The sequence below is a fragment of the Pecten maximus genome, chromosome 17, assembly GCF_902652985.1.
Source record: "Pecten maximus chromosome 17, xPecMax1.1, whole genome shotgun sequence".
Lineage (NCBI taxonomy): Eukaryota > Metazoa > Mollusca > Bivalvia > Pectinida > Pectinidae > Pecten > Pecten maximus.
In genome coordinates, this window is record NC_047031.1 from 16254267 (window position 1) to 16266255 (window position 11989).

Sequence of the window (11989 nt, forward strand, 5' to 3'; positions counted from 1 at the left end):
AAATTTTGAAAAGACGGAGGCCAAGGAACTAGTCTTTTGAATGACCTTATTAAAGACCATCCCCCACCCCTGAACAAATGAACATGTCAAGTTTCATTGAAATCTTATAAGTTAGAAGAAAAACTGAAAAACTAAGCTAAAATAGGAATGTCTATCAGACATAAATGCCTCCTCCTTCAGATAAAACTGGTTCTGCCAAATTTCCTGAGACTTCGCCAATATTTTAATTTTGACCAATCACTTTTTAATGTTCATTATGAATTCTGTCATGGTATCATCCCTCCCACGAAGTTTCTTAAGAATCCACAAGTTAGAAGAATAGTAATTAGAGAATATGTTTTCAGCAAATCAGAGGCCATGGCAGCCATCTTGGATGTTTGTTCCGGAAAAAAGAGGAAGGTACACGGCTTGACCTCATGCTCATTACTTATGTCAATCACATTGGTAGTTATTTATATAAGCTATATTTAAGCGGAAGGGGACGGGACAGGTCGCTGCGGAACAAGAAAGGAATGGCACGGGGCATAAAACTGAAAGCTCCATGAAAGTAATTTAAAATTTATAATCTGATAATCTGTAGTGCTCGTAGTGTAGGACCCATATCATAATCCCTTCTCATTACACAACACACAAAATTACAGTTTACAAGCAGATATAAACATCTCTATTGATGGGCAAAGACATTACTTGCTTACTTCACCTATAGTATTTGTTGACAGGATTTTTTCTAGAAAATTATTAGGGAGGTTTCAAGCTTTATAGCAAATAATGAGTATTGATGCTCACCTTGTGTCTGATCATAGTCAAATAACTCATCCACACATGCCACAGCAAGTTTCCGACTGTCAGATGTTAACTGTTTTGCAGGATCTAGCAAAGAACCGCCACACCCAGTCACTAGATCCTCAAGATCACCTGAAAGGCATTACATTTTGAATGTTAGATAATCCAACATATTTCATTTCCATGTCAACTAGAGTAGAACTCAACATGTATCCAGTAAGCCTGGGGAGGTCATACATAGGAAATGCCACTGTTTTACAATGTCAACAGATATCTAATATTGACTGCCGTAGTTACAGTGCTACACCTCCATCCCAAGGGCCTTTGAAACAAACCTTGTGCATGCATACCCTTAATTCTAATTAATACAATTGCAAGCTACATTTTACATTAGATTTATATATTTAGACGGCGATTTGGAAATTTTCTGGTATATTAGCCAATGGGAGCCAAGTATTGGTCCAAACATAATCTTATAGAAAGTGATCTTCATGACGAAGATTAGTCTTAACCATGAGGAAACTTCTTCATACAAAGGTGGAGTTCTCGATTGTGATTGGCTGATGTAAAAGGCCTATCACAGTCGAGTAGACGCTCAGATTTCTTTCACAGGGACTTGGCATAATTTCCATATTTGCCATATTCAACAAATTGCTGGTGATCGGAACTAGATCGACTGATTCGCGACGAAGAAAACGTATCCGTCGATGTCTAACACATTAAATATCAAACACGAGATGTATTAAAACTAGCTGTTTTGGTACTAAATCGTCGTAAACAAAACTCAACCTCAGTGGGCCTATTGGCGACTCGTCTTGTTGTGATATCCCGCCTAATTATTTTATCCAATCAAAATCGTCTTTTCAATTAAGGAGGAGGCTGGCGCATCCGGAGACGAAATTGACCAATGAAATTGAGCGTGATAGATCCATTCGGGTACCGAACTGCTACACATGTCGTAATTTTTTAAGTGTCGCAAAGGGTAGATATATTACCAGTGTGATGAACTGAAGGTAAGTAGAATATACAGTTAACTATCGTGCTTTACAGACAAAACAGTGTTGCAGGATAAGAGGCATCGTTATGTCGTGCATCCCAGGCCAACAATCAGTTCTAGTCTAGTCTTTCTAAGGGAGTAGGACCTATCATGTTACATTTTGTTACGGATACTTTGGTAAACAAAATTCCATAAACAAGACAAAGGGAAAAGTCCGTTACAGATGGAGCACGTGTGCTAAAATTGAGTTGTTACTGCCAGTAACGGTTGCGCTATCAATATTATTTCATGCATTTTTCTGGCTTTGTTTTTCGGACAATTTAAATGCATTTTCACACGAAGAACAACACACGTTTATATATATAATATGTTTTCAATATTGTCTGACGGGTTACTTCAGAAAATACGGAAGATATTAACGTAAGATATCGATAATATCATTTGCGCTGATTTGGGAAGGATAAAGAAGAAAATGATTAGATGACCGCGCATTTGTGAAATCAATGACTAAACAAACAGTAAGAAAGGGAATATGTAAAAAAAAAAAATGCAAGAGGGTATATGTCATAATTATCTTTACACGCTCAAATTTTTATTGTAAAAGTCCAGAAATTAATGCCTCAATTATTTATATAACTATATTGAAACAATGTGAAAAGCCATGAAATATAGGGCCTATAGCGTGAAATTATGTAGTTGTCTCGTGTTTGGTATGATGCTGTAGTACATGTATTTCAGTGATTTTGGTTGCCCATTTTTACAGCTAATATAAGGCTGTTTCATCCGGTCAAAATTTGTGTTATTTTCCCATAATGAAGCAAAATTCAAGATTATTTTCTCAATTTATCTGAACATCCATTTTCCCAATTCAACAAGGCACTGCAGCTATAGGCAGCTGTAAAATCAAGGTACTGTAGCAAAAACACTGTATTTGTTTTCAAAGAAAACACTTTTATTTATAGCTGCAGCCCATTTCACAATCAACTAATATGATTTTTTCAAGTTTGTGTCTATAACTCCTATGTTGTAAAAGTTTGTTTTAATTGTGAAATGAAATATATTAATTGTCTGTGTCATTTCTTTAAGGGTGTGAATTCGAAGATGTCCACCTTAAGCTCATCTAGTCTGTGTACGTCAAGTGCAGACGATGAGTCGCCATATGCCTCCATGATAACACCAAAGAAAAGGCGATACAGACGTACTCTTTTTCATGGTCAACAAAGCAAGGAAAGAAAGATGGAAGAGACAGGTGATAACCAATTAATTTCTTAGCCTTAAATACATTAAGTTCTGTTGTAATACATGCACATGCCAGCTTAGAATATTGTGAAGTACAGTTCTAAATTTAGTGTTATTTTTTCTTTTTTAATTTTGAGCTGAAAAGACTCTTTTATTTGAGGTTTCCAATTTTGTGCTAAAATTTTCCCAAACAAAAAAAATTATTTAAACCCTTAACATGTCCCTGTTCACTGACTAAGTATGAACAATATTATTTTGATGGCTCATGAAAATAAACATTCCAACTTGAAAAGGTACTGGCCTCTGTTAAAAAGGGTAAAAAGATTAATTAATTGAAATTTCCTAGTAAATGCCATATTTTTATTCTTATACCTGTCGTTATATTGAAATAAGAAAGTGATTGAAACCAATTATGTCTTTTTATATTAGTATGCAAGATGAACTTGATAGTATGGACTAATTAAATTTAGTTTATGTACTTGAATGTTTTATTACAGGTCAGAATACATCGGCGGATGTGACTTGCAGGCATGATCTGAATGTTAATGTACATGATCCAAGTGTTGCTGTTGATGAGCAGGATCCAAGTGTTGACCAGCAAGATCTGAACATTGCTGTTGACAACTTCAGTGATGAGAGTACCAATGGTCATTTAACAGCTTCAGATTCAAGTGAATTATTAAGTGACGCAACACATGATTTATCTACTAGTGAAGCAAGTCAAATTACCTTGAGTGAATCAGTATCAAGTGTGAGAGGATTATCATCAGATATACTAAACAGCTCAAGTGACTCAAAGAAGAAGAAATCCAACAAGTTTTTTTCTCAGAAAGATGAACCATTGTGTGGTGGTTCTCCTCATACAGTCTTCACAGCCTACATTAGCATGATGCTGTATGCACAGAAATTTTCTTTAACAGGGGAAGGATTCTCAGCATTACTCCAAATGGTCCACTCCTTTCTACCAAAGCCTTGTAAACTAACTACATCTGTTTACAGACTCAAAGACTTTCTTAAATCTCATATAGGATTTCAGGAACCACTACGGCATTACTTTTGTGATACTTGTGGAATAGCCCTGGCAGAAGGAACTAGATGCAGCAAAGCTAGATGTGAAGGTCTTCAGTCAAAGTCTTTGGTCTTTCATGACTTAGGACTTGAACATCAACTAAGAGAACTTTTCAAAGGTAAATACCCAGGTATCATTCACTCAATGTTCTCCAATGGTTTTCTTCTACTTGTCCAGGATTTGATACTTCGTTGTCTGTTCTGCTTGTGTCTTTTTGTTGATTTCCAAATCTAATTATACTGACCTTCACTTTCATTTGCCTGTACCATGTGCTCTTATTCAGGATATTTCAGCATGTTTATGTATACAAAGTACATATTTATTTCAGATGAGAATTTTTGCAATCTTGCTTTGAAGAAGAAACAAAACACCAGTGGCAATATTGAGGACATCAGTGATGGAACTGAGTATGAGAGGGTAACAAACCTTCAGCAAATGGCACATATGGAAAAGACCATCACATTTACAATGAATACAGGTAATGTATACATTTATCCTAGATCATTTTTGGTTATCAAATTAATGGGTCATTTGAGGTCATTTTCATGGAAAAAGACCATTTGAAGGGGTCATTACAAAGATTTTTTTTTTTTATCCATATGGGTCATTTAAATGAACCCTGCTTAGGTAGCACACCACAGTAAGACAGCCTGGCCATGGGCAATTTTTTTGTTAAGCAAATAACTCCTGTATTATGATATGCATAAAAAATGAAAAAAATAAATGTACACTATAATTGGTGTATTCAGTATGAAGTAGTACATACAGGCTTCACATTTATTAAAACAAAAATCAATAAATTGGTTCCGGATTTTAAATATCCGGATTTTCCGAACGTGTGTTTACACAGGAAATTTAGTTTTGCCTACAGCGCAAAATGGAAGCCCACAGAAAAGGTAAGATAGCGGAAAAACTTAATTTACAACATATGTCCAAACCAGATTAATTCTGTCTTTGGGATAGAGATATTTAATCTTAAATAGGTTTCAGAAAAAAAAATGTGTAGAGAATTGTGCCATTTTGGGTCAAATATCATAATATTTTGCAATTTTTGAGAATTTTTTAAGCTGTTACCATGGTATTCACAGCTCTAAAAATCACAGAAAATATCAGTTTACTTATCCTTCAGAGCTCTATCAAAATTGCAAATGTTGTACAGATTTCAAATATACATACTTTATTAGAGGTTATATGTAAGGTTAACTGGCAATGTTTACATATCTAAAACATGTGCCATAGTTTTCAGAATTTGGCATTTTTACTGTACACTGCTACCTTATAAGGGCTGAAAAATGTTATTTTTTGGAAATTGTGCTTAATTATGCTTGATTAAGCTTCATTTTAATTCATTATTGCTCAAAAATGCATAAAAACAATCTAAAACTTGTTTATTATCTGGCTTGTCATATTAGAGGAATCAAGGGAGGTAACTCGCATATCTACCCATTTTAAGGGTGGGTTAATTAAGCATAATATTAATGAGTCAGTGTAAATTGAAAAGATATTCTATGTTTTATAACAAACCCAATATAACTTATTGGGTATCTAACAAACCATATAGACTGAATTCTGGTTTGTTTTACCTGATTTATTACCCCGTATCCATGGAAACTATTACAGTAAGTGTTATTTTTTGAAATATTTGGTGAAACCATTATTTTCTGTTTATTTATACAATGGTAAGCATGTAATTTCAATTGATGGAGTGTACGGTTGATACAATATTGTCAATTATTGTCACTTCCTTCGGTAAAGCAGAAAAAAATAGCATTTTCCGCATAAAATGGGATCAGCGGACACTTTCATATGATCAATGGTACATATCTGAATAACCGGGGTGGAAACAGATGATTGTGATGTCATAGGCATGACATTTTGAAATCTTGGATGTCATGTCATGATTTATCAGTTAGAATATTGCATGTGTTGCTAAGCTGAGGTTTGGAAAGGAATTTGGTTATTTATTATGACACCATTGAGTATTTATGACGTCATAGATACCATCTGATGACGTCATAGTTACTGATGACGTCATGGTAACTATGACGTCATATTACAAGGCTAAATTTGATAGTTGTATAGTATTTTTTGCTTGATTACATGCACAGAGACTCAAAGTACCACATTCAACTCAAAACACAACTTTATTCAAGAGATATACAGAATTATGGGAGTTTTCATCTTTAAAATTACCTCCCCTTATTACTAGATTGGGAGAAAAAGTTGTCAAAATACACCTCTCAGGGAAATCAGCAATACTCGGTGACTATTAAAGATACACAGTAACCGGATATGTCATTTTGTTCGTCGGAACATGTTCTAGACATTCATGGGGTTTTTAGTAAAATTAGAATTTAAAAAAGTGATGTATAAGGTAGCACACCACAGTAAGACAGCCTGGCCATGGGCAATTTTTTTGTTAAGCAAATAACTCCTGTATTATGATATGCATAAAAAATGAAAAAAATAAATGTACACTATAATTGGTGTATTCAGTATGAAGTAGTACATACAGGCTTCACATTTATTAAAACAAAAATCAATAAATTGGTTCCGGATTTTAAATATCCGGATTTTCCGAACGTGTGTTTACACAGGAAATTTAGTTTTGCCTACAGCGCAAAATGGAAGCCCACAGAAAAGGTAAGATAGCGGAAAAACTTAATTTACAACATATGTCCAAACCAGATTAATTCTGTCTTTGGGATAGAGATATTTAATCTTAAATAGGTTTCAGAAAAAAAATTGTGTAGAGAATTGTGCCATTTTGGGTCAAATATCATAATATTTTGCAATTTATGAGAATTTTTTAAGCTGTTACCATGGTATTCACAGCTCTAAAAATCACAGAAAATATCAGTTTACTTATCCTTCAGAGCTCTATCAAAATTGCAAATGTTGTACAGATTTCAAATATACATACTTTATTAGAGGTTATATGTAAGGTTAACTGGCAATGTTTACATATCTAAAACATGTGCCATAGTTTTCAGAATTTGGCATTTTTACTGTACACTGCTACCTTACCCTGCCATCCGTTAATAGTGTCAAGTTGCATAGGTCAGTCTACTTTATAAGGTAAAGGGTTTTGGAATAAAAATTTCAATTATTTTTTGCCCCCGCCATAAAATGGAGGGTTATATGGTGTTGCCAACGTTCCATTGTGTCCTGTCCCATCCCTATTTAAAATAAACAAATAGCAACTTCATTCTTTGAGGAACATTTTCAATTGTTTTTTAATCTTTAAAATTGGATTCACATTCAAAGATTTATTGCCTGCAGATCTTCCTCTTGGCCTGCAGGTCCTCCTCTTGGCCTGCCTTCCTTTTGACCTATCTTAAACTATCTTTTTAAATCAGCATATATGTTAGATTACTTGAGTAATCATCACATCATTATGTATTAATACAATAAAAACCAAAATATGACAAAACAATTCTTTGTTTTAATCCAGACGGAGCCAGAGCCCGTGTACTTGGCAGTGAATGAACTTCCAGTGAAACTGCGATTCTCCAAGAAATACCTCCTTACCTGCTATTTGTACTTTCACCCAGAGAAACCTAGTATGCTTCAGTTCTTGTTTCCCCTTATGGAAACTTTGAAGAAATTGTTGACTTTGTTTAATAACATTATTCAATTTTGAATTGGCCTGCAAAGGAAAGGTTCGCCGTCAATTTAGAGGGAAACTGTCAGAGAATATAAGCAAGTGACTAGTGAATGATCACTTGCTGGAAATCTTAATTTGTTTCACAGGGTATTGAAAAAAAAAAGTATACAAAGGACCTTTAGAGTTTATTCTTGTCAGTGCGATATTAAGGCCAATGTTTATATTCATTGAAGACAAAATGTATGGTGATCATTATGACATAACTAATTTCACCTGGTGGTTAATATTAATTTCATATGGATCCTATTTAATAAGAAAGTATTGAAGTATGAACGAAGGGAATCTTATACAATGAAGACTTTTCCCACAGGATTGAAAGCCAAAGGAGAAATGGTGATAAGGTGCCATCTTCTTGCTGTGACCCTTGATCTTCCTGCTAGGGCCATGGTAATGAACATGAAGCAGTTTAATGGCAAATTTGGTTGTTGCTATTGTGAAGACGAGGGAGTAAATCCAGCAAATCGTCCAATGCTTAGATACTATCCATACACGGCTACTTCTGTGCCTCGACTTAATGAGGGAATGATCAATGATGCAAGAAAAGCTGCAACTACTGGAGAACCTGTAAGAACTTTGTGCTATTGCTACTTCAATAATAATTGTTTGGATTTAATTAAGTAAGGTAACTTCATTTTACTATCTCACAGTGTATCTATAATTAGACTAAAATTGATTAGTTTTACTATTTTTTCTCTTATAGTCATTGAAAGGTAGAATGACATGAATAAATCTTTAAAACATTCATTTTATAGGTAAAAGGAATCAAAGGAGCCTGTCCTGTAGTTGTGCTGAAATATGTTGATTTGCCGAAGACATTTGTGATTGATTGGATGCACTCTGTACTCCTAGGTGTAGTCAAAACCCTTCTGAGTATGTGGTGTGATGCATCCTACAAAAAGGAATCTTTCTATGTCGGAGATAAAGTAGGTATAATAAATTTACTAAATGAACATATGTATTGCTGTAAATATTGGGTGTTATTTTAAACCAGTAACTTCTTAAAGTTTATTTTACAGACAAAACAAAGCAAAAATGCTAAACATCATATAACATTTCCCAATCAAATGTTGTAAATTATGTATTTACTATCAATAACTGAGCCAAAGATAGGAATGCCAATTAATTGTGATTAATAGACTTGTGTTGATAATTTGTAGATGGCATTGGTAAATTCCAGACTGCAAAGAATCCAAGTTCCAGATTACATTGTAAGACAACAGAGAAATATAGATGATCATAAGCACTGGAAAGGTAACTACTGCTATTAACATAGGTAGAATGATGTGAAATCATTTGAATATATCGTTGTTCCGATATGATTCATTGATTTTTACATGGACAAAATGTCTTAATGTCAGTTTGAGGTCAAATAGGATTTTTATTTAGATCTATTGACAGCAAGAAATTTTGCTGGTGTATAGAAAAAAAAAACAAGTTGCATGCCAGATAGGGGCCGTGGTGGCCGAGTGGTTAAGGTGTCCCAACACTTTATCACTAGCCCTCCACCTCTGGGTTGCGAGTTCGAAACCTAAGTGGGGCAGTTGCCAGGTACTGACCGTAGGACGGTGGTTTTTCTCCGGGTACTCCGGCTTTCCTCCACCTCCAAAACCTGGCACGTCCTTAAATGACCCTGGCTGTTAATAGGACGTTAAACAAAAACAAACAAACAAACAAGCATGCCAGATCCATACACTCAGAAATGTAAGATAAAAGAAATGAATGGGTTGGTCTTCTGATACACTGCTAGTAGTTCACACACAATCACTTCAATTTCTTGCAGATCTTACCTCCTAGGATCACGACCTTGTGTGTCAGTGCAAACTGCTTCAACTCGAATGATTGTGTAATTACAATAAACTAATAAAATACAATTTAATGCAGGAGGCATGTTTTGGGAAGTACAAATTTCTGCTGTGTCCTAATTGGTCTATAAAATAATGGAAATGCCATATTTTTTTTTAACACAAGATTTTGAATGTTCTCTGTTGAAATAAAGAAGTAAAGTTATACCTTGTCAAGAATACATATTTCCTCATTTTTTTTCAGCATCTGAATGTAGGGAGTGGCTCTTGCACTATTCCATCCCTGTATTACACGAACTTCAAGACCAAAACATTGCAGTTCATTATAGTTCATTGTTGGTTTCTGCTTTGTTCCTGCTGAACAAGGATTCTATTTCCAGAGATGAAATCAACGATGCCAAGGACTACATTGATACATTCTGCAGTTTGTATCCTACATTTTACAGTAAGTACATTGTGTGTGTTTGGTATTTTTATGCCCCTGCTGTCAAATGGGAGGGGGTTGAGGGCAACTGCATTCTTTGACCGGCGTTCATCAAACTTCATACAAAGGTCAAGTATGGGTATCCTTCATACATTGTTGAGTTTGAGGGTCCTAAGGTCAAGGCCACTTGTTATATATAGAAACACAGGAGACACATGAATGTTTAAACAAAGTTATCTGTTATAATTTGAAATTGAAGAGTAGCAAGAGGATATCCGTTGTGTCTAATACTATTATTGTAATATAACATGAGTATATTTGAAATTTTCAGACCCTGAAAAGCAGACCATGAACATCCACATGCTGAAACATCTGCCAGAATTTGTCCTTCTTCATGGTCCGCTTTTCCATTACTCCTGTTTTGGATTCGAATCTATGAACAACCATCTCAAAAATATGATACATGGAACCCGTTTTGTCAATGACCAAGTAAGTATTGAAAGTATTCTAAAAATGATACTGACAGACTCAAATTAATGTTTGAATGCAATTGAACATTCAATGATTTATTGGAATAATTATGTTTCATTTATATATATATATGCCCCTAAATTATTTTGTCCCGTGGCTTCCTTTAAAGCGCTTTGCAAGATCAGAGAGGATTCAGTTTTATCTTTCTCCCTTTTTCACATATTTTGTCTCTTTCTCTGATTCTTTTTTAGATAAGCTTTGCAGTGGGAATGAGCAAATGTCTACCGGACTTGGTTAAGTCTGAAATGAAAAATTGTGGCCTGGAAGTAAAATCTTTACTGCAGCTCTTAAGCACAAACCTTGAAAGGTAGAATGATAAAGTACATAATACTGTATTGATATTTTTTTATGTTAAAACAGACCAACTACATTTTAGATATGTTTTATTTTAAAACAGATCATTTTTCCACACAGTTGAAATATTTTTACTTAATGATATCCAGAAATCTACATATAAAGCTCTTATCATTTTGCAGTTACAAGTATTTTAAATTGCAATGTTTTGTTCTGACAATAAAACCTTTTATAATGTCATGTTAGTCAAATATGTATTTGAAAAATACACATAACACTGATTCGCAATTCATTGCCCTTGGTTTTAGCGAGTACACTGAAAACAGAGAACATGTTCTTGGTGCTCTGAGAAATTACACCTTGACAAGAAAGGAGAGGAATTTATTTGGAGAAGATCCAGGACATGTACTTAAAGCACACAGGGTTGCTTCCAAAATTGGGACCATTGATTGTGAAGAATACAAGAGGAGTCACAACAAGAACTCGCACATCATACATTATTATCCAGAGAAATATGGCAGTGTCAAATATTTCTTAAAAACAGAAAATGGTTTGGTTGCTGTTGTCAATAGATTTGAGGTAGAGCAGACAATATTGCTTGCCTTCAGCAGCATAGACGATGCTGCTCTAAAACAGAATGAACTCAAAATTTTGCCACAATACAAACAAGTGGCTGAGAATAGTAGGAGTTAGTTCCTGTTAGAAACATTATCTGTAAATGCATCCTCGTCAAATGTCTACCAAACAAAAAACTTATTTCCATTCCATCTAACATGCTTGAACACAACTAAGTTGCATCTGTATTACATTGAATTATTACTTAGAAACTTGAAAAGCACATAGTATCATAGATTGTGTTGTAAACTACACCAGTGTTGTCAAGTGAAATGCTGCCCTGCAGGTAGGGCGTAAGAATTGTACCTGCTGCCCCCATTGCACGATCGTAAGAGGCGACTAAATTTGGGATCTTATCTTTTCTCGTCTTTCTTAACAACTTTCTTCTTCCTAACGTCTCCCTTGACACTGCCTCACTTTTGGCCTTTAGTTGAGCGTTCGCCCCTGTGAGGAAGGCTTTGGGTTCTGTCCCCTGGCCGAGACATACCAGAGTCTTTAAAAATGGTAGTTGCTTCTCCTGCTTAGCGCTCAGCATACAAGGAGTGGGACGACTGGTTCGCCCGTTGTC

The 11989-nt window shown here is 34.9% G+C and overlaps 2 protein-coding genes across 2 annotated transcripts; both read left to right on the plus strand.

The window, feature by feature from the left end:
* The first annotated feature begins 7545 nt into the window (after positions 1-7545).
* On the plus strand, positions 7546-9113 carry LOC117315017. Its single transcript, XM_033869147.1, has 3 exons — positions 7546-8319; positions 8508-8678; positions 8913-9113. Exons 1-3 carry the CDS (start codon positions 8047-8049, stop codon positions 9021-9023), a joined length of 555 nt encoding a protein of 184 aa, XP_033725038.1. The 5' UTR covers positions 7546-8046; the 3' UTR covers positions 9024-9113.
* Positions 9114-9639: 526 nt separating this feature from the next.
* On the plus strand, positions 9640-11641 carry LOC117315956. The gene is made up of 4 exons (XM_033870398.1): positions 9640-10002; positions 10313-10470; positions 10704-10819; positions 11115-11641. The coding sequence occupies exons 2-4, from the start codon at positions 10330-10332 to the stop codon at positions 11497-11499; spliced, it is 642 nt and encodes a 213-aa protein (XP_033726289.1). The 5' UTR covers positions 9640-10002; positions 10313-10329; the 3' UTR covers positions 11500-11641.
* Positions 11642-11989: the final 348 nt, after the last annotated feature.

Bases quoted from the DNA above. Each gene is read 5' to 3' on its own strand.
- LOC117315017 (XM_033869147.1), top strand. From the start codon at position 8,047: ATGAAGACTTTTCCCACAGGATTGAAAGCCAAAGGAGAAATGGTGATA. The intron at 8,320-8,507 runs GTAAGAACTTTG...TTCATTTTATAG, and splicing joins CTGCAACTACTGGAGAACCT to GTAAAAGGAATCAAAGGAGC. The intron at 8,679-8,912 runs GTAGGTATAATA...GATAATTTGTAG, and splicing joins CTTTCTATGTCGGAGATAAA to ATGGCATTGGTAAATTCCAG.
- LOC117315956 (XM_033870398.1), top strand. From the start codon at position 10,330: ATGAACATCCACATGCTGAAACATCTGCCAGAATTTGTCCTTCTTCAT. The intron at 10,471-10,703 runs GTAAGTATTGAA...ATTCTTTTTTAG, and splicing joins CCCGTTTTGTCAATGACCAA to ATAAGCTTTGCAGTGGGAAT. The intron at 10,820-11,114 runs GTAGAATGATAA...CCTTGGTTTTAG, and splicing joins TTAAGCACAAACCTTGAAAG to CGAGTACACTGAAAACAGAG.